Source organism: Convolutriloba macropyga, chromosome 3 (genome assembly GCF_964194025.1).
Source record: "Convolutriloba macropyga chromosome 3, txConMacr16.3, whole genome shotgun sequence".
In the NCBI taxonomy this organism is placed as follows: Eukaryota; Metazoa; Xenacoelomorpha; order Acoela; family Convolutidae; genus Convolutriloba; species Convolutriloba macropyga.
The window spans coordinates 35,938,823-35,966,324 of record NC_134470.1 but is presented as its reverse complement, the minus strand read 5'-3'; the positions used below and the strand labels follow the sequence as shown (position 1 = coordinate 35,966,324).

The window sequence follows — 27,502 nt, the reverse complement described above, 5'->3', positions numbered from 1 at the left end:
AACAAACAGATATCGAATTTTATAAGATTAACTAAATGACGTAGATTAACTAATTGAAGTGGACAAAAAGAAGGCTCAGCAATATGTGACACACAAGGTTCCAACTCCGCTCAACCGATTTTTTGAATTATTTGTACGCCAAACGAGGTAGAGACAGAAAACTTTTAAAAATTACTGATTTGTTCAAAAATATTTAATGTATCCATTTCAAAAAAATATCGCTTTAAGCTAAACCACTATACAAACTACACAATAACACATTTGCAGACCGATAATACTTGCCCTTCAGGCGAGTAAGAGACAAGACAACACGAAAATCAGATGAAAGCAATAATCATTGCCGAAGACCGAAACTCAATGTCTATTTACTTTAAAAAAGAGAATTAATGAAAATATCAAAAAAGCGTCAGATGAACAAAAACTAACCCAATGAATTTTATTTCACCAGAAAAGTAAAGCCAGCTGTCTTTAATTAGAAAAGTTGTAAAACAGACAGAAAACAAAAAAAATACAAAATACGTTACACTTTTTGAAAACAATTGAGATCAAAGTCATGACTGCCATTAGTTATCAATTGAAATTAATTAATATTATTTTTCATACCTCAATCAAAAACAGTTAGAACTGCCATTTTCCAGAATGTGCTACAAAAAGAAAAACACAAAAAGAACCAAGCTCCAATTTGCGAAGGAAATGGCGTCTAAAGTCACAACCTATACACTAAAAGTACTGAAAATAATCAATTTTGCCTTTTTCAACACCATTAAGGTGACACAAACAACCCGGACATGTGCCGTTAAAGTGACCATCGGACAAAACAGCAAAAAACTCAAAACCTCAGAATTTCAAAGACAAAAAAAAGATGGTAAAACTGGTAATTTCAATTAACCATTATTTAAATATTAAACCAGCAATGAAGACTACATTGTTACTCACTTTAGAATAAATGTACCCTCTTTTCTTTGTTGAGAATAGGCTAAATCGTGGCCGATATAAGATTAAAAGTGGCAAACTTTAAATGAACATTATTTTTTTAAAAAAACAAATTTTTAAAACTTTCGGACAACCGTAAGTTTTCAGACACAAAACGGTAAATAGATTACCTGATTAATGCTTAGAGAATAAAATTGGAATGTCGTGAGTGTGACTGAATTAAGAAACTACAAATTAGCAACGAATACAAACTGAGCTCAAAATTCTAAAAACAATTTACGCCAGCGTTAGGGAAGCCGAGAAACCGTATGCTTTTCCTGCTGAAACTGTCATGTAAGCTCATTGTTCTTCGTTTGCAAGTGATTTTGGCTCATCAATAATTGAGGTTTGCTCCGAAATGATTTTAATCTGTAATTAAAATGAAAAGCTGCTCTTTCCGCAACTGCTCTCGCTCTCGCTGCTTCTGCATCCACTGAATGCATTAGATCTTTTCTATAATCAATCCTGCGATACTAAGTTGGACAATTGAATAAATAGACTCTCTCATACGACTGCAAAAACAACATCAAATGCTGGCAAAACTCAAGAAATAGTTGAAAATTTACATGTCAATTTGCGGGAGTCATTAAATTCGAGTAACCACTCAAAAATATAATATCTATTGTTAAGGCATAGTTGAACACAAATGGAATTTCATGTTGATTGAATTTTTGAATGACAACAGACTTGTTTGTATTTGGGACAAAAAAAATTGCAAGAAATATTTTAAAAAGGACATCCAATTTAAAATCCGAATCCCTTTTCATCGCAAAAATCAACCATCGGACAAAAACTGTCCTTGATGTCACTGCATGGCTGCTATAATGGAAATTTTCCGAATAAAAGCGTCACAGTTCAATTGGCAAACGAAATCTTAATATATCAAAAATAAATGATGCAACTCCTTTAAATATCAATCTTAATTTAAAAAAGACCGCTAAAATTCTCAATCATTTTCATGCGTGAGTTGAAAACAGCCTTTATTAGAATAAATGATGATTGCGTCAGCAGTTTTTATGTTTGCTCCACAGATGAAACTGGATAAATCGACCAAAGAGAGAATGGAATGCCGTTTTTCATGAGAAAGAAAAAAAAATGCCAAATTTCCAAAACTTTATCCGACTGTAAAGAAAACAGTTGGTTGCAACAGTTCCGCAACTCTCTTTTATCATTAAACGTGAATCCAAAGAGACTATCGTTAACAATTCAAGCGTATTTTTCAGAAGGAATTTATCAAAGTTGTCAAACATTTTGAAAGATGTGAACTAAACAACGGAAGTTAGGCTAACGTTCACAACAATTTAAACCCCCGTAACTCCTTGGAGAAATCGAATTTCAAATAAAATCTTTTGGATTTAAAATTCTACGCTTGACGCGCTTTTTAAATTGTGTTTATTTTCTGTTAGAAATGCGTTGACGAGTGCTGAATACTTTTATTGAGCAGATGTAGCGCCTAAAAACAATTTTTTGCTGACACCCGTTCGCAGTCGACCCAGTTACACATTTTCTTATATATGTTAGACCCACGTGAATTTTTTTAAGAAGAAGGGATTTGTTCTCTTTTCCCATCAGATTGTAATGGGCATGTCCATACATCTTATTAGGCTTCATAAACTATTATAAATATAAAAATACAAATCTCTTTTATGCGCACATTTTTTTGACATCAAAAGTTTTTTCATTGGGAGCGGACACTGTTTTAAGATATTGTACCAAAACACAGGAGAAAGTGTATCCACAAATTAACTTTTTTGCAGTTACCAATTTTATGGCCGCTTCCGTTTTTGAAAACTTGTTAAATAGACTTTATTACAGTATAAATTAGATCACATGGTATTATTATTATAATTATTCTTTCTGGTGTTTTTAACAATAAGGTAAATTGTTGCATAGTGTTTGGGAATTTGTCACATTGGGTATTTTGTCCTGACGCCAGTCGTCATTTCGACAAAAAAAATTGTGACAAAAATTCGAATCAGCCGAATTATCTCTCAGAAGTCTCAAGTCTTGCTCTTCAACAGATAGTTAACCACTTCCAATCTGTTGCTGAGAATTTTATATAAAAATCATTAGAATATTTTAAATGCTTTCCATCTCAATAAATTATCACCATCAGATTGTGAGAAAACTGAAGATAATTCACCTTTTTTCATCTTAAAAAAATACCCCGAACCTTATCTGCTGTTAGGATAATTATAATTTCTGACCTCATAAATCATTATCAAGGTAAAGTAATTACATTCATAGCTTATCCTTTTAAATAGCTCTTCCATTTACTGATTTCTCTCCATTTCAGCATTGAACTCAAAAGCGGAAAGGGAATCCAATCTGAATAATGAAACACCTTTAAATTGTCATTTTTGTAAAAGGTTTTAATAGGCGATAATCTCTGTCTCATTTCATGTTAAATAGCTTAGATCAAAATTGAATTGCTATGTTAAATTGTGAAACATGTGTTTTTGTAATTTATTTTTTGTTTCACAATGTATTGAATGAGTTGGCTTGTTCAAATTTAATTTGAAAGTTCAAACATTTCAGGTTCAGTTGCTTCAATTCTAAATAAAGATGGTCATTTTGAAATTGTTTATTTTACTTCTGCAAATATATTTTCAATTCTAGATGATTATAGTATCACATTTTTCGCTGATAATTCTCGAAAGCAGTTCATGTTGTAGAAAGAATATTTTCACTGTAAGGAATACCTGAAAAGGTAAGTACCAAAAAATCTTCTTGGAAAAAAAATCAAAATTGTGAGGTAATAACGTACAAATTGTGTAAAATAACCGCACTTCAATAGTCTCATCATAAAAAAATTGATACAATTGAAAACTGATACATCTTGTCATGTTGAACCCGATTTTGATAATGTTTGCAAACTTTGAAATATTTTACCAAGATCTTGATAGTCAAAAATCCTGAGCATGCCTCTATTTAAATGGTGTTTTTTCTCTGGATATGATTGGCTCGATCAATTACTGCTTAAAAAACAAATGGGAACTTGAATTTTACCAGGTTCTTGATAATTATCGCTTATTCTATAAACCCTTTTATAAAAAAAACCAAGTTGTATATTTTTAATTGCTCTATTGAATAATATATAGCCATCTATTAGAGGTTTTGTTTCATATTGTAATACTGGGCTACATATTGTTTAAAAAAGCTACATAAAACTTTGGAAGGTGGTATGTCTTGAAAAGCCATTCTTGAATTTTCTTGGGTTTCTTGTCAGTTTCACGTTTCTTGACACCATTGCAAGATTTTAAAAATTTCTACATATCACAACAATTTCTTGCTCTTATGACAAGTCAAAATCTTGGCAATAGGGCCAATGTTTTCTCAACTCTCCTGTCAAAGATGCTAAAAATCGTTTCATTAGGATGACACTAGGAAAAAATGAAGTCTTATAAAAGTTTGGGTTTTTTTTTGTTAAATTATATAGCTTGAGAAGTTTAGAGTGTGTTTGATTTTTTAAGAAATAATGCCAATCTTTGTCTACTTAAAATACTGTCTCGGGCAACTTGAAGGGGGTGGAACTATATGTTCAACTGGGCTTAATTTCGTCGGTAAATTTTTCGGGTTTGTATGATCATTCTGTTTGAGTTAGAAAGACATGAGTGCTATCATTAAAAAGCTGATCGAGTCAAGAATTGTAAATTGAAAACATAACTTAAATTTTCGACGTCCTAGAGTAGTTATTTAGGTTTAAACTTTTTGCGAACATTTGGCAGTTTTGAGTAATTTTTTTCTCCTTTAGAAATAGTTTCTTTTACGATTTACAATTTCACTGATATCATTTCTTTTGATTTTCTATAATTGCTTTGAAAAATGATACATATTTTCTAATGGTACGTAGATGCTAATAATTCAATTGATATCTGGACAGCGGTTAATTTTTTTATGTTTTTGACTCATATATGTTTACATAAAATATTTTCGGCTTTCATAAAATAGTTGTAATATCTTATTCGTAATTTTTTGTTTTCACGTCACCTGTTTGCATCACCTGAAAGAAAACCCATTGATTGTGTGATAGTCATAAATGAACCTCTTTTATGTTTTTTTATGAGTTGAATTGTTTTTTTTGTGATTTTAAGAAAAGGTTCTCGGAAATAATGTTGTGCATTTTGAGATCTGCCTTTTTTCATTCTTTTTAGAGGCCTGGCCACTGAAGCTGATTATTGAAATAGGAAAAGTGGGTTCTCTAAAGATGTTAAAGTGAATTTTCATAGTTTTTTCTTCATCAGTTTATGGTTTCTGTGGCTTTCGCTTTATGTGTTTTCTTAAAACTTTGAATATTTTGAATTTTGCCGATGGTTATTGTCCTTTTTGTTTTCTGGTCATCAAATTTTTTAATAAAACTTACAATTGGGTTTCATAAAGGTCATCAAGGAATTTCTTGATGATTGGGCCCAAAGATTCATTGACTTCTTTGTCTACAAAAATGATAATTGAATTTTGAATTTTTATACTTTACGTTTGATGGTAGACAAGCCTCATTAAAGATTAATGATAGTTCCTAGATTTTCTCTGTTAAAAAAACAAGCAATTCCATTTGTTGATTTAAATATCGAAAATTTTGAATTAAATGTTTGTTTAAATAAATAGTTTATTGTTGTATTTTCTATTATTTTTGTAAATACGAGATTGCATCAAGTTCAAATGAAGTATTTTGGACTAACTCCTGTCAATTTTTAGCTCAAACTACAGACTGGGAAAAAACACCCACTTACTTAAAAAATAAATATATTCTTTGAACCTTGCTTTTATTTGTTGTTATTTTTTGCCAATTTGTCGCTAGCGTTAATTAGGGAAAAAACGGGTTTTTATCTTAAATTGATGTTAATGGTTTTATTTCGAATGTAATTGTTCTTCAACATTGATGCAATCAATTTTAAAGACTTTTTTAGTAAAAAAGTTGGCTTTTCTCAAAAAATAGCCGATTTTGTCTTTTTCATGATTTTGCTTGCTTGTTTTGCGCAGAAGTTCAATTTTGGTTAAAAAAACAGTGTGAATTTCTTCACCATGACTCGATCTGTCTGGAGACGTTCCACATTATTAATTTTTTTAAGATGGAAAATTCCACTGTCAAGATCACTTATTTTGCTTACCATAAATAGCTGAAATTACAGTAAACATGTTGATGAATGAGTCAATTTTCTGGTTCTTCAATTAAAAACATGTACTTATGTCTTTTTCTAATTAATGTGTTCCTCAGTTACAGTTCTGGCCACAGGATCACGCCTTAGGAATTGAAAGAACAACTCTTTGCTGAGCTCTAACAATCTGCTGCTCAATTTGCGGCCCTGTGGTCGTTCACAGCGCTCTTCAATATGAGTTTTTGGTCTCAACAGGATTTGTTGAGTACTTTGTGCTCAACAAATCCTGTTAGGGTTGATTTGTTTCAATTTAAAGTGAAACATGTTACTCAGTTCATTTTTTGTTCGTTCCAATGGAAGGAATAGTAGCTAGACTGGTAGTAACTTCAATAATATATATATATATATATATATATATATATATATATATATATATGTGCGTGTGTGTGTGTGTGTGTGTGTGTGTGTGTGTGTGTGTGTGTGTGTGTGTGTGTGTGTGTGTGTGTGTGTGTGTGTGTGTGTGTCTATCCTTCTTTGAGAATACGGCAAAACGCGATATAACCTTATTATTTTGACTTTTTGATATCTCTGCTTGATAGCGAAGAGTATGAATGGGCGGGTCCGAAACATTATCTTCAAGCGCACATTACTGATCCTCTTTGTTACCTTTTCCAGCCAAAGCCATCAAAGAATGAATTGATAACTATTTGCCCCTGTTTTCAAAACCCAAATACCGAAACATTTGGTCCTGTGTTATAATGGGATTACTAACAATTTTTATCGACAAAAAATATTTCAAAATTGGGAGCAGTATTCAGGAGTTAGATCAAATATCAATTTTTTTCCTGATTGTCAAAACGCTGCATTTTCTCTTTTTGCGTGTTGCAGCCATACATAAAAAACTATATGAATTTGTATACGCACAGCTCGTACAAATGCTATCAATACGGAAAAATTAAAATATTTACTATTCAACTATGGCAAAAGTTACTTGTCTGGAATTACACCATTGGATATCAATCTCTGTGCTAGAACTCCGGTCAAACATATAGTAAACTTAATCGAGCATCAAATTTTTACAAAATTCAAATAAATTCGTTTCCTTACAGAGTTTTGTTTTCAAACTTTGGTTCCAGTTCTCATATTGTCTCACATATAATCTGGGCGCGCTCACCGCAGAAGTTTTACTCTGATTTATTAGGAGTCAAAACTATTCGGAGTCAAAATAAGAGTCAAAAATATCCATTTTGAAGACATATAAGAACAATCTCTGCAGTTAAAATGGCAATGAATAAAATAGATTCATCAATCAAATTTTCAACTATTAATGGTGAAAAATATGAGTGTAACAAAATCCAAAAACATGCCTGTGCCACGAGTCACATATAGCCAATTTTGTATGCACGAGAGAACTGAAACCTTAATAGGCCTATCAAAATTGAGCATGGAGGTTAAACATTTTTCACAATAAGTGTTCACATTTGATTCATTTTTAAACCTCTGATAGCGGAATGCTGACTAAGGCTATGCCTATAAGAATCCTGAAGGCTCAATACAATGTTGTTTGACAGTTACAGCATAGAGCAATGTCATGCCTGCTTGACCGCCATTTTGACCGTTTTATCCAAGAATTGTATTTTTTTCTGACATCCAAACGAAGATCTACCTCACGGGCTACATGAATTATATTAGAGTTTTTTATGGCATCGAAAAAAAACAGGTCGTTCTCAGACTTTTTCTATGTAACTAACAAACCATTTCTGCAAAGATATTTTTAATTGGAATAGGTGGCTTTCACGACCCGAAGGTTTTCTTCGGAGGTGTTGGCAATTCTTAAATAAACTGGTATTTAAAGTCGGTCTGTGTTTTGCAGCAACACGCTCGACCTTTTCGCATTGAATATTGTTGATTATTTTCTGAAATACTAGATGAAGTCTATGAACATGATTGCACGATTTGACCAAATAAGCTCTCTGAAAATTCTGTTTGCTTCTTTATTGTGCATCATTTTTAAGCTAAACGCCTATGATAGATAACAAGTTTTTGTTCGAACTCTAACCAAGTTTATTTATTTATTTCAAAAACAAACTTTTAAAACAAATGCTAGGTCTTACGATTCACCAGGAAACACTCGGCCGGCCAGTCCAAATGCCAAAACAATCTATACAATCATTTACAATTTATTTTTGAAAATAAAAAAAAATACGGGCGAATGGCTTGGTAAGAATATTGAAGCAGTGATTCGGCCCGCGATCAGAGCTTCCTAATTTGCCTACTTTCTAATTGTACAAGAAAATAAATCACACCTTAACTTTGTAAAGTATAATTATTAATTGACATAGTAGATCTGGAATAATGGATGGTGTCAACATTCTGAACTCATCCGAGGAGACATTTGTGATGGAGGAGGACAAAGAGGTAGTGTTCAATGACTTGAATGAGGCGTGGGACTACGCCTACGCGGCCATAGCAGGGCTTTGGCTGATGATTGGAGTGCCTGGCAACCTGATGGTCATCGTGTCATGCATCATCTTCAAAGATATGCAGTAAGTGCATCAATAAAAAATGTATATTAGAAATATTTAGCCCATCTCTTAAGAAAATTTAACATATTCAAAGCAATCACAGCCAAGAAACGCAAGATTTTTCAACTTTTTTCAATACATTTCACACATTTTTTTTCTCTGGCGAAGCATCGACTCGGGTTCTGAAATTCGTTACAGAAATAACTCCAGAGGTATGTTATTTTGTGAGTTTTGTGCGGGTGAAATATGCTGACGCTGATCGCGAATTAGAGGAGATAGCGTAAGTTTGTTTTTAATAAGCGTGAGTAAGAATTAATACTAATTTAATCTTACTAACATTTGATTACGACTAAATTTTTAACCTACAATATTATGACAGTGTCAACCAAACCTAATCTATGAAAAGGTGTCTTCAACTATTACGAAGATATTAAAATCTACAATTCTGCTTTTTTATCACCCCGATCCGTCCCTCATTTTGAATGCTTATTGTTCCAGTTATGTAAGAAGAAGAATAAGAAAAGAAGAAGAAGAAGAAGAAGAAGAAGAAGAAGAAGAAGCAGCAGAACAAGACGACGACGAAAAATAGAAGAAGAAGTACCAGTAGTAGGAGTAGTAGAGGAAGAAGAAAAAAACGACAAAAAATAAAAAAAAAATAGAAGAAGAAGAAGAAGAATGTAAAAGAATCAAGTTCCTCTATATTTCATTTTCAACCACCTGAAGAAGTATACCAAATTCCGTCGACTAAATTCATGTAATAATTGATTTTTTTAAAATTTATTTATAGTTACAGTTTTCCCGTTTTCAACCACAATTTGTAAACTAATGGTGTGATTATGTGATAATAGGTTTTCATTTGCGGTCATTTCCTTAACAGGCGTGAACGTCTTGTTGTATATACTGATTCAATTGATGCTCTACTTCGATGAGATGTAAAAATCAGGATGTTTAATAGAACTTGTCTCGGTAATCAAGACTTAGTTGCAATAGCATGAGCTATGAAGACGAAAAAGAACATTACGATGCAGAGGTATACCCAAATCATCATCACGGGCAGATATGCCCGATGTGTGTATCTCGTGTTCGTTTTTACTATGTTAATACATTGAAAGTGGAACAATATTGCGGAAAAAAGCTACTTTAGCAGAAACCGGCAAAATGGAAGGGAATATCGTATCCCGTGTTCGCAAAAGTGTCCTAATTTTAGCCGCGAAATACAAGTACAAACTCAATAACCTATTTTTCGCGCAAGTTGTATCACGCATCCGCTCAATTTACGTATCGATTTTTCGCACGCAATGTAGCTCGATTTCGCATATAATCCGCAATGAAGCCTAACTTAATTACTACTCATTTAATTAAGCCTAACTTATTACAACTGGTAGTAATTTTTTACTACTTTATTACTACTTATAGTACTTTATTACTACTTATTAGTACTATTTGTTACTACTTATTAAATCGACCAGTCCCACATTGATATACAAAGCCTTTGATGTGCGAGGGATTTTTCGAAAAAAATCAGTTTTGGTGGTTGCATGTATTTAAAGCATTTTAAAGCTTTGAAAGCTTCAATTAAATCTTTATTAAAGTGCTTATTGCTAATGCGCGCGAATAATGGATACCTAAATTGAGTGGAAACGTGCTACAAGATTTGTTACCTATTTTTCGCACCGAATGTTCTTTTATTTCGCAAAAATGGCGGAACCCCTTTTGCGAAAAGTAAGATACAAAAGATGTCACCTGATTTCGTTCATTGTATGTCACTAATTTTCGAGCTAATTTTACTAAGGCGGAAATTTTGGGGTATACCTCTTCGTCGTAATAAAGAAGAATTAGAAGAAGAAAAAGAAGAAAAAGAAGAGGACAAAGAAGAAGAAAATTATTAAGAAGAAAAATTAGAAGATGGTAAACAAGAAAACAATAGTAATTATCGAGTATTGTGCGCAGTAAACAACAGTTTTAAACTCGAAGATTGTAATGATCCTGATTGTGGCTAGTAAAATCATCATTGAGGTACAATCACAATGCGTTGAAGGTACTGTGGTGTGTTGTAGTATTCCTGGCGGGGTGAGGAAATAATAAAAGCAGAATTTCTGCCAGAATCTTGCAAGATCTTTCAAGATAGCCATTGGTTTTGCAAGAATCTTGCAAGATAACCGTTCGTTTTGCAATAGTCTTGCAAGATAACCGTTCGTTTTGCAAACAAAACTTGCAAGATAGCCGTTTGCAAAAAATTCCTTGCACTTAATAAGACCTTACGCTTAGAAAGAAAACGCTAAAACGCTAAAACGCAGTTTGGTAAAACATTCGTGCCGTAATAATTGACTTTTTCGAACAATTTTTGTAGAAGGCATGCTAAAAACAGTTTTAATACGCTTAATGCTGTTTTCTCAGCAACGAGGGAGATCATAATGATTATCTCTGTCGTTGAACTGAACTATCCATGTGGATTGATTTAATTAGTGAGTTAGGCTAAGTTAAACAAGATGTTATTAATTTAAAAACTCGTTCAATTAAAAAAAAATCTCAGCAATTACGTTGACATGAAAATCTTTTGATGTTGCTTTTGACCCGCACTTTTATTTCCTGCACCTACATAATATTGTTTTTTCCCAATGCAGCACAATCCCAATGGCACTGGCCACCAACCTGGCAATGTCGGATACCTTCGTGGCATCTGCCAACGTGGCCACCACCTGGCTCACCATCCTCTACGACAGACGGGTCCTCCTGGACAACAGAGGTCTCTGTATCATCACATCCAACATATGTGGACTGGGCTGTGTATGCTCCATGGCGTCCATTTGCAACATCGCAATCAACAGGTCTTGTAACAATTAGAATTTGTAATTGAGCTTATATTTTCAAAAGGAAAGACAAAGAAAAGAAAAGAAAAAGAGGAAAGATTAGGAGACTTAAAAAACTCAATTTTATTTATTCAACATAACTCAACCCCATATAGTGATTATATGTGATTCAACAAAAAGCCCCTGTGTTCAACAAATTGTTCTATATTTTGGAATTTTTAAAACCAAATTACAATAAAAAGCCCAGCAAGCAAAACACAAATACGAAAATTGAACACACATCCACAACTCAGAGTTTTATTTCTTGATGATACACAATAGCAAATGGTAAGAAACACAAAAATTACCAAATCCTCTGTATAGAAGAGTATAGAATAGAAGTATTTTTTGAACAGGTAGCTTCAATAGGAAAACAAATACATTAAATTATCAATTTTTTAAAGAAAAAACAAAGCTAATTATGAGCACTTGTTGTTAGGAACATTGTACAAGCTAATTCTGGCCGAGGGATATCTTTTTTGGAGCAATATAAATTTGGTAACTTTGAAAAGCTTTAAAAAATGAATCGATTTTTGCGAAGAATTTTCAAATTTTTTGATTTCTCGAGGATATGATCACTTTTAAAATATTTCACTTTACCACTTTTCATGTTTCAAATGCGCAATACATAAAGTCTCTGAAAATTGTGTTCTCTTCAGTCATCAGCAGAGCAGCTTTCAGCAACTAAAAAAGTATTTCTGCCGATTTCAGTTTTATTCATTCAAAGCGTTTGGATCGTATGTTCGCACTGCCTTATTGTTGAAATTTGTTTAAACAATTTTTGAATTTATATGACAATTGGAAATCTAAGTCGAATCGCGATTGCAGTCGTAACGATAATGAGAAAAAACAGAAAGAAAGTAATTTTAGGGTGTGCAATTTTTTCAAATAATCTTTGAATCGGAGAAATTGATGCGGCTATCTACTTTCTGTTTAAAATACTTTTCTTGCTTTTTGCTGATCAAATATGATCCACGTTTAATGCCAAATTCTTGCAGTGGTTTGAGTGGTTCAATGGCCGCAAGTGTATTTTAAAAATGGTAGTTTTTTTCTATGAATTGTTTGAATTTTTTGTTTTGCATTAATGTTGTTCTTTTCACTGTCTTGCTATTTGATTCTATTTTTGAGAGATCTCATCGGCTACCTAATAAGTCAAATGAAACTCCATTTGATTACTAAGGGTAATTAGATTCCTTAATTTTGAAATTTGTAAAATAAGCCCTATATCTTTTCCTTTTATAGTTTTTTCTTTTAGCCTCACTAACGACAGACAGGTTTAATTCTATTGACCACTTCATTTTACTGCTAAATATTTATTCGAAACTGACAAATATCTACTAGTAAAATTTTTCGGTAAGTGCACTGTTTTTTGTTCCTTTTCGTTGTCACGTAGTCTCATTATTGTTACGTAGTAAATTTTAGCCAATCAGAATCGACCATTTAAATACGGATTTAAATGCATATAAAACGTTCTAATATACGTAGAAAGTTCGTTTACGCCAATTTTAAGTAAATATAACCACGATATGTATCGATTAAGCTTGTTTTCGGCATAAAATTTTTAGGTTATCTAGACAATTGTTGAACCATTACGAATACATTTTGACGTCAATATCATTAGACAAAAAAGTGGTAAATGAGCATCAAAAAAATCTTGCCGTCTAAGTTTCACTTGTTGTCTTGATCATAGCATTGGTTATACGTGTTGCCGATAATACGTTACTGTATTTTGATTGAACTATAGATCGTGATGAATTGAATATCCTCGAACTACAGTTGTATTTTTACTGAGTTTATATGGTGCCGCGATACTACTCTATTTTCGCAGGGAAAAGCGGAAAAATTACCTTTCATTTAGCCTAATAGTTAATACCGCGACTGAATCGACAGATGGTAGTGGATGTAATTACGCTAGATTGTCTCGCAGGAGCTTCTCTCCTTCTTCCTAGGGTGTGACTTAAGTTTCTTCTGGAGTTACGGCTAGGTTGTTTGTTGAGTACTTGCTGTGGTCTGCTAACATAGTTCTTTCCGACCTGATTTCCCGCCCGTTTTTCCCACCGTCCCGTTTCGTTGCCTTGCGCGTTGCTCGCTTGACTTCCCGTCCGTCACGTTTCCGTTTCGTCGCGCGTTGCTCGCTCGACTTCCCGTTTGTCTTTCGTCTCCCGCCTCGTTGAGTGCATAGCGCATAGCGTTCAGCTCTCCACCTCTGTTTTTGTCGGGCACTGTGTGCTCGACCACCTTTTTTGCTCTTTAGGCGGTTTGTTTTACAGACCGTCTACAGTGTGCTGTGTTTTGATGTCTTTTGCGTTGGATTTGTTTTGCGTGAATTTGGTTTGTTTGGAGTGTGCATATAACAAATAACCGTGTGCAGTGTTAGTTTTGTTGTTTTTTGGAAATAGTTAACATCGCGATGGCCAACAGTCTTAATCAAAGTTAAAAAGTTGTACGCTGCCAGGTCAAAGCGTGAAGTTGAATTGCATGCTATACATGAAGATATCCTTCATTGTATAAATAGTCAAAGTAGACGATGGAAAGTTGAACCTCTAGTAACAAAGTGCAACGAAGCATTTATGACTATTGTAGACAAAAGTGAGGACCTGATTACGTTTGCTGGAAAAAAGGATTCTGCAAGTGCACTTGTTCCTTCATTAGAGTCTTAATTGGAGGCAATGACAACAGGGAACGACAATATACTCACTTCAGCACGAAACTACATCAATTCTGCTGATGATAAAGTGAGTGAGTTTCAGGAACCGAACCGAGGGCTTTCATTCGTTTTAGAGTTTCCTCATTGATGGCCTTGTCAAAAACATCTAGTCAGCGTGAATATGATTACGTAATCGCTAAAATTAAGCGCGAAGAATTTGAAAAACAAAATGAGGCAGCCATTCGCCTCACTAAACAAACAGAAAAAGGAAATGAAAAGGAAGACAACAGGAAACTGTTGGCAGAGGCAACTCTGCAAGAATTTGAATTGCTAAACGTCGTTTCTAAAGGTAGCCACTCTGAAACAACTGCAAGTGCCAGGAGCTCAATGAGAAGTGAAAAGGCTGTCCAGGACTAGACCAACACCTCACTTGCTTTAAGTTTTAACAAAGATGATAAAACTGGTGAACCACAGGTTACGATTGATCCTCCAGAATGTCCTAGCCAAAACAACGGCAAAACAGTCGAAGATCAGAACACTGAAAAATCAAGGCATTCTATTTCCAAAAATGGCGGGGCAATTACATTTTAAGCAATGAGAACTCGCAGCAACTCGACCCTTATTATACCCCACCTGAGAATTTTTTGGCTGTTGCTAACACACAGGCGTTGTACCAGGCGCAGCTACGGGTGCAAATGAATCAAACAGGCCAACAAAGCATGTCGCTTCCAAACATAACTAGTCAAGGAACCGCAGATAGTCACCCGCCTTCTGTGCACACCCCAGGGGCTTCATCACGGCCTATTCAACAGCCCGTTTTACCACATCCTTTTGCACAGCAAAAAAATCAAAATAATTCGTCCGAGATTTTTCCATAAGCACAACTTCAAAATTCACAATCTACGGGACCTGAAACATCAAGTCTGCCTAAGAACAATTTGGCCAAGCCTATACGCTCCCGACAAACAAATAAATTTTGTTCTGCGCGCCTCAAACGCCACTTGTCCTCCTTTTCCGAAAACAAATCCAGCCCCCGGAGTAAATGTTCCCTTGCACCCACGCGCCCCACCAAGTCCAAACACTCAACAGCATAATCTCGAACCCACTCATCTTAATGTCCTTGCCATCCCGTATCCAGTATTTGCACCTAATGTCACTGCTCCCATTCCACATGCCACCTCGATCAATCAGCCTCCCGTCCACAACATTTCTCAAAATAACACTAACCAAGTACCCAAAAGTGTACGTCCCCTTGCTACTACTGTCCCAAATTTGACCAATATCCCTCTTGGCTATTAATTTGTGCCAAATATGAGTAATTGGCGCCTTCCACAGCAGCCGTCAATAGTCAACCAAGACATTAATACCGTGAAAAGTGTACCTCCAAATGTACAAGCTCATCTTTTGCCCGCAAGCACTAATATTCCACAACATTTATATCCGAATTCACCCCTTTTGATTGATAGGCAATTGCCATCCGGCATAAAACTTGAAAACCCTATTGCAACTACTTGTAATGTTGTAATTGGTCTAGCCATTGCAGTTTTCCAGCCAACCAGTCCTTATATTGGGCCCACTCCATTGATTTTGAGTGGTCCGCAGTTGTCTGCGACCGCCCCTGCAATATCAGATAATGCGTCATTGATTAGGGAATTGGCTTATGCGTTAACAAGTAAGAAAACGACCCCTTTGACCGAGTGGAAACTCTCGCAGTTTAATGGTGATCCATTACATTGGCAGGAGTGGTATGGTCAATTCAAAAGCGCGATTGACTCGCAGTCGCTCATTGATGACGTTAAATTGACGTACCTTAAAACACTCGTCACCGGTAAAACAAAGATTGCTATCGCCGAGTTTGCTTCCTGTGGTTTAATGTACAAGGATGCACTAAGGACTTGAGAACGTAAATTTGGCCAGCCACAGGAAGTCTTAAGTGCACACTTGGATGAAAAAAGCAATTTTCCGCCCCTTGAAGTGCACAATACTGATAACATCACAAACAATTCTGCAGCCAAATCCAGCCTCGTTGGGGTTCTCAAGTCAGTATCATATGATGCTGAATTGAAGAGTGCTTCCCTACTTAACCAAGTGGTACAGAAGTTACCACCAAACATTAAAGAGTCGTGGTCGCTCTTTACGGTTAAGAAGCACCGGGCCTACCCTGCTTGACTTTAACGATTGGCCTGAAGAAAAGGCTGAGGCCCACGATCTTATGAAACAAAGCGCACCCAAGGCAAGCCCTGAAGATAACAGCACTTTAGTAACCAAGACCAAAACAGCCTCAAAAGTGTTTGCATAAAATTCACAACAAAGGGAAACAGAGAAGCAAATGTCATCTTCTTCCACAAACACTTACTCTTGCTGCATTGTATGCAAAGGTAACCACCGGTTATGGGAGTGTCGAGTTTTTAAGGGCAAGACTCCAACCCAGAGAGCTAAGTTGGTGGCGGATAATAAACTTTGCTTTTCTTGCTTACGCGATAAGCACTCATTCCGCCAGTGTTCTCTACCAAGAAGGGTGCAATAGTTGGCATAACATACTATTGCATGGAGCAGAAATGGTTTTCCCCAAAAGAACAGTCAACAAATCCCAACATTAACCAGTCTTCTGGCAACACAGGTCAAAGTAAAGCAACTACTAGTCAACAGCCGTCTAATAAGACCACAACAGTGTCATCAGTTACTGAGGGTAAGGACCTTCACGAGACTGAATTGCAGTTGGTCAATTCGTCCGGTTTAGATAGCAAGGCTTTAGTTTTGTGTGATACCGCCTGCAGTAACTCTTGGGTGGCCGGTAGTCTCGCAAATAGACTCGGTTTGCAAGGTAAAGCACTGAAAATAACTGTCAAGGCTATTAATACTGAAGAAGTAGTTGACATTAGGGTCGTTGAAGTTACTGTGAAACCAGGAGAACATCAGAATTTCGAACCATTTGCCATCAACCCCTTCGTTAAAGAGAGTCTGAACGTCGGCTTGTATATAATTAATGTACAGGCCCTGCAAGAGACTTACCCATACTTAGCAGTCCTTAATCCCAAGACACATTCCTATAAAGACATTGAGATTATACTCGGACAAGATGTCTATCATGCCATCCGCCCGTTGTAATACTTCTCTGCCGATAAGAAGCGTTTATCCGTTGCCGTACGCTTACCCATAGGTTGGGTCTTAAGCGGTCCGCTACCATCAAGTTCGTGTTTAGCCTCAACGTGCTTTAAAGTGAATATCGAACATGACAATGAGTTAGCAAGTCAAGTATAGTCATGAAACAACATTGAATCATTTGGAGCAAGCAAGCAGGTTGACCCACAATCTGCAGCAGACGCAAGGGCTCACGAAATCCTTGGGAATAACACCGAACACGATGACCAGAGATGCAATGTTGGAATGCTTTGGGCAGCAGATAATACCAAGCTCCGAAAAAATTAATTCTCCCTTGTGCAACTAAAGTCTCTCGAAAAACGATTGACCAAGAATGAAGACCTTAGGGAAAAGTATACTAGTACCATCAGGCAAGATCTAATTAAAGGATATGTAATTGAGGTTCCGGACGCTCACAAGATTGAAAACTGGTCTGATAAAGATTAGTACCTACACCACCATCCACTTTTAAACCTTTTTTCTCGCTGAATAAATCCTTGCTCACCGGCCATGATCTGCTCCAAAACCTGATTTATGTATTTCTCCGCTTCCGACAGCAGCCATATGCGGTATCTGCCGACATCGAGGGAATGTTTCTACAGGTTGGTGTATTACCATCAGATCAACCATCACTTCGCTTTCTGTGGCGGGAGGACCCCACAACTAACGTTGCAGTGTATCAAAATACGCGCCGTATTTTCGGGGCTAAAGACTCGCCCACCTGCGCCAACTATGCATTACAACGCACTGCGAGAGACAATGCCAAGTTTCACCCAGAAGCTGCAAGAGCCGTCCTTGAAAACTTCTACATGGACAATTACTTTGACTCAGTGGAGTCTCCTGAGAAAGCCGTCAATAGATCGAAGGAATTGGTATATATTCTTCATCTTGGTGGGTTCAAGCTTACAAAGTTTGCAAGCTATGTGCCAAACCTGGCTGACCGAATTGATGGTTGTCCTCAATCTACTGAGCCCAAGGTTATTGTTGCATGTCAGGGGGATTCATCGCATGTGCTCGGGCTAAGGTGGGATCACACTAACGACACTTTAGTTTTGAGTAGGTGTAAAAGCTGCGCTATCACTAAGTCACTCACGTGCGCCTGGTCCTAAGTCTTGTCTCGAAAGTCTTTGACCATATTGGTCCTGTGGCACCCTTTACTGTTGATGCTCGACTGCTCTTAAAAGATATCTGGCGTGTCACAAGACAACATTGGGATGATGAGCTACCGCAAGACAAAGTTCAAAGGTTTTGGTTTGGAGTGTGGACTTACCAAGGCTTAAACACATCAAAATTCCCCGTAGTTATTTTACTGTAGCCTTTGATAATAAAGAGTTGACATGTTCGGTGACAGTTTCCAGGATATTTTTAGTGCCATCGTTTTCTTGCCAGCCCGAGTTACAACTCCCACGGGCGAGGTAAAAACAAAGTTTGCGATGGTTTTTGGAAAAGCGCGCGTGGCGCCAATGAAAATAATGACTGTCCCAAAACTGGAATTGCAAGCAGCTCTTTTTGCCGCTCGGCTGAAGAACGAAATTATTCACGCGCTGACTGTAAATGTTAGCCATGGGTTTATGTGAACAGACAGCACAACCGTTCTTCAGTGGATAAACTCCAATGAAAAGCAACCAATCTTCATTTCAAACCGTGTTTGCGAAATTTCGGAGTATAGCGGCGTTGAGCAATGGAACCACGTCGCAACTAAGGATAATCCAGCTGACGCGTGGTATGTCAGCTGAAGTTTTTCATTTAAGCAGTTGGGTCAAAGGTCCACATTTATCCCGTTCGTACAGAACAAAGAGGTCATTAATAACATCAAACTTGGCGTCAACCAAGCAGTCAATATAGAAGACATCTGTCAAAAAGCAGACAACTCATGTTCCTTCAGTATTTCCGTTTGATAAGTTTATTTCTTATCAAAAGTACTTAAGCATTGTTGCATAAGTTCTCCGGCTTTTGCCGAAACATGGCGGCTACAGTTGCCTCGATGGTAGCCTTACTGACCTTACTGAGCTTGACGAAGCCGAGCGTCATCTCTAGTACATGGTGCGAGCAGAGCCTTTTGAAACAGAGAGAAGTGATCTTCTTGACATTAAATCTGTTAAACGGAGCAGCCGAAAAGTTCCACATTCCTTAGTCCAAATGGATTAACCCGTTCAAGAGGTTAATGGATGTTGGGTTTAATGTAAAGTACCCAATCATCTTAGATGCACGTCACCCGTTTGTGAAACTGTTCCTTGAATACACCCACGTAAATCATTATCATCAAGGCGTTGAATACCTAAGATCAAGTGTGCAGGAGCACTATGCAGTACTGAAACTAAGATTATCTTTGCGTTCCATCAAAGCACACTGCCTGAAATGCCAAAAATTCCAAGCTGTAACTATGCAACCAATCATGTGTGACTTACCTGAGGAGAGACTTGCTTACCAGTCTCCTCCCTTCACGAACACCGGCATTGGTTACTTTGAGCCGTTCTATGTTACTGTCCGCCGCACTACTGTGAAGTGGTGGGGCTTCCTTTTCACTTGTCTCACTACTCGCGCTGTCCATGTTGAGATAGTTACATCCATGGACACCAGTTCTTGTGTTGTGGGAGTTGGGCGGTTTGTGTCACGCAGGGGTACACCTGCCCTGATTCGGTCGGACAATGGCACTAACTTTATTGTTACGGAGAAAAAACTCCGAGAAATTGTCGAAAAGTGGAACCTTGTCAATATTGCAGCTGAGCTCGCTCACAAAGGTATAAAGTGGAGGTTCAATCCACCCAGCGCACCACATCAGGGTGGTATCTGGGAGAGGTTGGTACGCAGCTTCAAGCGCGTGTTGTATACTATTCTCGGCACGCGTCGCCTCACGGATGAGGTGCTGCATACTACCTTTTGTATCGTGGAGAATGCTTTCAAATCGCTTCCTTAAACACCCGTAAGCGCTGATGCGTGCAATTTGAACGCTTGAATGCCCAACCACTCTCTTTTAGTAGAATTCTCTACCGGTGTCCCGTCTCTTGTCGGCAATAATGAATTTGACCATCGTAAACGTTAAGCCCCTGCGTAGTCGTATGCTAAAGCGATCGGGTCCCGTTGGTTCAGAGAGTACGTACCGAAGCTGAACCGACGCTCTAATTAACAGACTTGTGCCGAGCAATAGCTTACGACCGGTGACTTGGTTTGGATAGTTGAGGAAACCAACTCTAGGGGTTACTACCCTACCGCTCGGGTTATGGAAATCTCTTGAACGCCCAACTATTTTCTTTTAGGAGAATTCTCTACCGGTGTCCCGTCTCTTGTCGGCAATAATGAATTTGACCATCGTAAACGTTAAGCCCCTGAGTAGTCGTATGCTAAAGCGATCGGGTTCCGTTGGTTCAGAGAGTACGTACCGAAGCTGAACCGACGCTCTAATTGACAGACTTGTGCCGAGCAATAGCTTAACACCGGTGACTTGGTTTGGATAGTTGAGGAAACCAACCCTAGGGGTTACTACCCTACCGCTCGGGTTGTGGAACTCCGTTACGGCTCCGATATCGTCGCGCCCTCCGCCGTTTTAAGGTTCACTCGTCCGCTCGCTCGTAAAACTTGTACCAGTTTTCCCAACATCTTCTTCAGGGCCGGAAGATGTTACGTAGTAAATTTTAGCCAATCAGAATCGAGTATTTAAATGTGAATTTGAATGCATAAAAAACGTTCTAATATACGTAGAAAGTTCGTTTAACCTATTTTTAAGTAAATTTAACCACAATATGTATCGATTAAGCCTGTTTTCGGCATAATATTTTTAGGTTATCTAGACAATTGTTGAACCATTACGTATATAGTTTGTCGTCAATAACATCAGACAAAAAAGCGGTAAAAGAGGATCAAAAAAATCTTTGCCGTCTAAGTTTCACTTTTTTTCTTGATCATAGCAATGCTTATACGTATTGCCGATAATACGTTACTGTATTTTGATTGAACTATAGATCGTGATGAATTGAATATCCTCGAACTACAGTCGTATTTTTACTGAGTTTATAATTAATGACATTTCTCATTATCTATCTGGTTGACATATTAAATTTGCTTAACGGTATCAATTGAAAGTGAAAGGTTGCTACAATTGCAACCTCATTTTCAATCAAAAATTCAATTTGACGTTTCAAACTTTGCCTGTATTTGTTGTTCTTTTCCGCTTTGTTTTTTGTTAGGAGTAAATTTTTTGTTGCGAAAACAGACAAGGTCAAAAAAGCAAGTTTAAGAAAGAAGATTCATAAATTTTAAACTTGTGAATCATAATGCGTAAAGTTACCAAAGTTTATCAGAGCAAATGTTATATAATTATAGCTAATACCCTCTAATTTACAAGCTGATTTCGGTATAGTTGCCTGCTCTAACAAAATCTGTTGTCCACATTGGAGAAAATTATAACACCTTGAGGCTTTTATTTTCAGCTTGACGCTTTGAGGGTGTCATTTTATCTGTTTGATCTTTGAGTATCGAAGCTAATACCTTCTAATTTACATGCTGCGTTTTTTAATAGTCTATCCTTAAGAAAGTTGTTCAACACATTGAAACACTTGATGACACTGTGGGGCTGTGATTTTATTTTTTTGTCGGCTATTTTAGATAAGTCGACTCTATGGAGTTGCTCCGATAAAAACATCAGATTGACTAAATACTGAATGTCAGGTAAAAAAAACCCTGATCCTGAGAGAACGAGAAAAAGTAAAAAAATTCAAATACATAAAAAGGAATTAAGTTGAAAAATTTTCATTTTGTGGCCGGTCAAACTCGAATTGTAGTAGGTGTAAAAATCTTTTCGAATAACTTCTGATATTCATCTAGGTTTAACTTTTCAAATAACTTCATCTAGAATTCATGATTTTAAGCTTTGATCAGTTCTTTGGCATACGAGAGGTGGTAACACTAAGAACAAATGCAATTATCTATCTTCTATCTATGTTCGATGTGTAGAACTGCTGATCGGGACTTCATATATTTAAAAATATTAAGTTGAATAAATTATTTAAAAAAACGTTATTTCAAAGCTTCAGATTTTTCGTTCCAATTTGATAACTAGTAATATAACAGGAAAGCACGCCAAGATTATAGATATTCCAAAATGAAAAGCAACTGGTAACGTTTGAGGTCAGCTGATGCGAAGTTAGCGTCTCTCAGCTTTGTAATGTTCATTTTCCCATAGTTTTCCTATAGTTTCCAATAGTTCTCTCATTTTCTCCATAACGCTTTCTGCCATAAAAGACTCTTTAAGCTACTTTGCCTGTTTGGAATCCCCACTAAGTAAACATATTTTATTTTGTTTTTCACAACTTGCTCAATCTTCTAAATCGCAAGTACACTCCGAATTGCTCCTATTGAGAAAAAGTGACCTGAAATGTCCCTTGTGACCGAAGCTTCGGAAATTGTACCGAATACCCTATTCATTGTCTCAAGTGCGATAACTGGTTTCATGTCTGCTCTATTTCACTAACTGATGAAAATGAGGCTTTTCTAAACATAGTAGTATATTCCTAAGGCTTATGGCATCGAGAGGTATTTGCAGCAATATTACGTTAATGAACAACGACGGCAAACAATTTTTTATAAAAATTTTCATGTGAGAACTAAACAAGGAGGCTCGGTAATGTGCGTTCGCACATAAATTCCCTACCCCGCCAGGCCACATTTTTGGCCATAAATGTCAACCAGTTTAAAAAATTGGCTTATATTTTTAAAAACAGTGAATTTCAAAGTAATGAATACCATTAGATAGCAATTGAAAACATCCAACATGTTTAAGATCACATACGCCTCAACAGGAAAACATTAAGACCTGTCTTTCTTCATTTTTTTCGGTTACTTGAGATCTGCAATTGTTCAGAACATGTCTTTCGTCTTCGAAAAGAACTTCAAATACAGGCAAAAATCAAAAATTGCTTACATTTTTTTGTCGGAGCCATTAAATTCATAACCAATTCCTTGAAAACATTATAGTTTGTACACTTGCACCTTCCCTCGACGACAAAAATTTAATTTTTGACATGCAATTAACGAGACTAGATAACAAATAGACAAAAAGAACATAGATGCGAAAGTAACTGTTTTTTTTTTAAAAAAACCATTGTTTTTGAAGTCATCAAAGCCATCTGCTGTCTACTCTAATCAGAATACAGGCTCATTGATTTATACAGGTTCATAAAATGCTATTGCTGTTTGTCTATTAAGAACATTCAATTGTTTCGAATTCTGAAATCTATAGATCTCGATGATTTGTTTGTTAATAGATCAAAAATAAATGCGTTTTAGATAATCATGGAGTAAAGTTAGCTAAAAACGGCAAACATTTATTTTAAGACTACTCTCAGTGGAAGTGAAAGTAGGACCAGCTCCTTTTGTGGTTTGTAGTTTACAAAGATTGTGTTAGTGGTTTTTGGGTGTGTACTTCTGGCAAATTTAATCAAAGTGGACCAAAGAAGCTTATTTCGTGTGAAGGCTGAGCTTAACTAAAGTTCCCAAATTTGTTAAGCAAACAAATGCAGCTCTGAATTGGACATATGTTACTCAAACTGTGGTATACGTTATATTTAAAGCCAAACAATTACGTCAATCTTTCACCAAAAACTTGACGTAGATTTCCAATACAACAAGTCTTGACGCCAGTTTTGCATGGAAAAAATGACGTTTTTAATGCCGTCATAGCCAAACAATCAACGATGCAGTTTTGACATGTAGAGCAGTAAAAATAGAGCTTGAAAAACTACCAAAGAAGAGCGGAAACTTGATAATTTTGTGATATTAAAATTGACAAAAAGTGCGTATTGAAGCACAATTCCTTGAGCAGTAAATAACTGGTTACTGTGTCCTGTATCGACAAAATACTTGGGAAAAAATTCAACTGTTGGCATCCCAAATTTTGATGTTGTCAAATCGTGGGAACAGAGAGTAAAACTCTACTTAAGTTTAAGTTTAAATATTTTTGCAAAACAGGTCTTAGACATATATCTTTGTCTTCGATTTGTTCAGATATCGGAGTGAACTGGTATACATAAAAGAGATTGCGTATTTTGTGATCTGTAGTAAACCCAGTCCAGTTTGATATTGAAATGAACTAAGATTAGCAGTTAGTTGTGAACTGAAATTGTAATACAACGGTAAGAATATAGCGGATATACAGTTACAAAAGCGAATAGCAAAAACACAATATCCGGACAGATTTGTGGCCGCTGAAACAAACTGGGCGGTGTAAAGCTTTCCTCGTCATAAGTGGGAGAGCAGCCGTTACATTTGGTCCGCTGACCCGGACAGTGGAAGGCAAACTGCTGTCCAATCTGATGATGAGAGTGTCAAAGGCACCCACTAAAGAAAATCAAACGAAACAACAACGCAACACCTGTGAGGCAGAGCGAAGAGTTCATTTCACTGTAGCAGCTATATTCCCATACGAGTGGCTAACCCTGCGTAAAAGCAAGAAGCAAAGCAAAAGCGAACAGCACCCAGGCAATTCAAGCACAATCAGCAGAGAACAGCTTCAGGCAACAGTTCAAAAGCACGACAACAAGTTTCAAGAGTTAGTGGACGAAGTCAACACTAAAAGAAGACTTGGTCAAAGAATAATTGGAGATTCAGATCGACCCAACAAACTAAAGGTACTCTATCAACAGACTGTTCATTTACTAGAGGAAGAAATACCCAAGCAATTGCAGCGTCGTAACCAACTTGCACCCTACCCAACAAACTTTCTTGAAGAACAACTACAGCAGGCAAGGGAGTGCAAAGCAAATCTGGATATTCCTTGGCTTGCATATATAAGCAAAGGCACGCAACCAGAAATGAATACAGAGCAAAGCAGCACGAGTCAAGCAGTGAACGAAAGTGAGAGTAACAACAACTATCCAGCGGACAATTCAGCTACCCAAACGCTACAACCGGCACAGTAGCAAACGATCAGAATACGGAGAATATTTCTGAAACATCTTCAGCAAAGCAAAGGCGCGAAGAACGGATGAAGAAGTTCGATATTGAGTTCGAAACACAGTTGCGGCTCGAACAGGCAAGGTTCGAGCGAAGGAAGCTAGAGCTCGAGATGCAGATGAAGGAGTTAGAAACCAAGCATCAACTACTGGAACAAGAGCGTGAACTGGAGCGCAAACTGAAAAGAACAGCATTAGAGAATGATGATGCTCGTTCCCAATCAACCGGTGCTCGAGATAGTCACCCTTCAACTGGACCCCAAAGAGAAGAGATGTCTCTGATTGGGCCAGCAGGATCGACTCCCTTCTAACCCCAAGCAGTGCAAGAGCTCGCTTCGATGCAACCCCTGAACTGAACAGGCAGAGTCAGTTCTCACGATATCGAAACCGTTCATCAAGTACTGAAGACAGGGACGTTTCCCCCAGAGCTGGATTACGATACAACAGTGGATATGCAGGTAGCAGTAACCTACCTAAGCTGAAGTTGAACAGCTTCGATGGAAACCCTCTCGAATGGCCGGAGTGGTCCAGTATGTTCATTGCTACGGTGGATAGACGACCAATACCAGACTCAGAGAAGATGAGCCATCTCAAGATCCTCCTGACAGGCAAGGCAAAGTCCGCGATATCTGTAATGGGCTACTCTGGGCAACTCTATGGTGCTGCTTGGAGCATTCTGGAGAGGAAGTTTGGAAGGCCTCATGTAATCATCGATGCAGAGTTGGAGAGTTTTCGCAAGGCTAGTCAGGTGAAACCACACGACTCAACAGGTCTTATCAGTTTCTCAGTTATTGTATCAAACTTTGTGAATCTGCTCAAAGATTACAAGCAAATCGGCGATCTGCAATCAAGCTCGACACTGTATATGGCAGTAGATAAACTACCTCAAGTTCTCAAAGAGAAGTGGTGGTTCTATGTTGATGATAAAAATGAAGACTGGCCTGATCTGATTATGTTTGAAAAATGACTATCACGAATGGCATTCGCGCATGAAGGGTTTTCAGCTTTCAGGGGAGAGCGCAAGGACGAAGACCGAAGAAGCACGAACAGAGACAAATGGTTTTCAAAGACATCGAACTTCAGTGCGAGCTCAAATGTGGAAGAAGTGAAGCAAATGCACAACGACCACTGCCCGCTAGCTGATGGCACTCACAAGATTTGGAACTGTCCACTCTTCAGGAATATGAGTGTCAATGATCGGTGTGCAGCAGTGAGGAAGCAACGCTTATGTTGCGGATGTCTGGGCAAAGGACATGCAATCAAAGATTGTAAAGTCAATGCGTGCGGTATCAATGGATGCACCAAGAAGCACAACAGATTGCTACACTCAGAAAACCAAATGGATGAGGGCAATCACGCAGTCAACGTAAGCGCAGCAACAATCAACAAGAGTAACGAAGTTACGAGTTTTCTTCAGATAGTTCCTGTCTCAATACAGATTGGTGGCAGCAGGCTGAACACATATGCTTTCCTCGATAGTGGATCAACGGTTTCATTCATCGATCAAAGTGTGCAACAGAAGTTACGAGCCCAAGGCACCGATGCAACACTCAACATAGCAGGTATACACGGAACGAAGGATCTGAAGACAGAAAAGATTCCTCTCAAAATAAAGAGATTACATTCAAAGGAGCATTCAATCGAAGCGTTTGCACACCCGTCAATTTCGTTGGGAAACACAAACTATGACTACAGCAAGCTGAAGCAAAGCTTCAACCACTTGAGTGTTCTCCCAAACAAGAGCTTCAACTTGAAGGAAGTTGGCATCATCCTTAGTCAATCTGCTTACGAGCTACAACGCCCATTGGACTACAAGATAGGAACACGAAGTGAACCTTTCGCCGTTCTAACAGAATTAGTATGGGTAGTCAGTGGACCCATGACGGGAAAGAGAAGACAAAATGTTTGTCATTTCGCCTTCACAGAGGATGTGATAGTGGCTGAGAATATCCAAACGTGGTGGGACATAGAAACATATGCCTCCAAAATCAACGTCGTCAGTCAGTCAAAGAAGGAACTGTAGGCACAAAAGACGCGAGAGTGTACGACGAAGTTTACAGGCGAGCGGTACGAAGTGGGAATGCTATGGAGTGAACCAGAGCCAAACCTGCCGAACAACTACAGCTCAGCCTTGGGTCAGCTTTTCTCACTGGAGCGAAGATTCCAAAAGGACCCAAATCTGAAAAGTTTGTATCAACAGTCAATAGATACCGATGTTGAAAAGCGATTCGTAAAGATACTGGACGAATCCGAAGTGAAAGGCACCTTCGGGAAGGAATGGTATTTGCCTCATCATCCTGTGCTAAACCCGAAAAAGCCTGGCAAA

The 27,502-nt window shown here is 37.4% G+C and overlaps 1 protein-coding gene across 1 annotated transcript in view; it reads left to right on the top strand.

Annotated features, from left to right (window-relative positions):
* The first annotated feature begins 3,624 nt into the window (after window positions 1-3,624).
* The window catches only part of LOC142336622 (alpha-1A adrenergic receptor-like), a 32,703-nt gene continuing 8,825 nt past the window's right edge, over window positions 3,625-27,502 (top strand). The window contains exons 1-3 of the mRNA XM_075385532.1: window positions 3,625-3,682; window positions 8,411-8,614; window positions 11,218-11,421. Coding sequence (XP_075241647.1) covers window positions 8,424-8,614; window positions 11,218-11,421 — 395 coding nt within the window. The 5' untranslated portion in view covers window positions 3,625-3,682; window positions 8,411-8,423. The remainder of the gene's footprint in view (window positions 3,683-8,410; window positions 8,615-11,217; window positions 11,422-27,502) is intronic.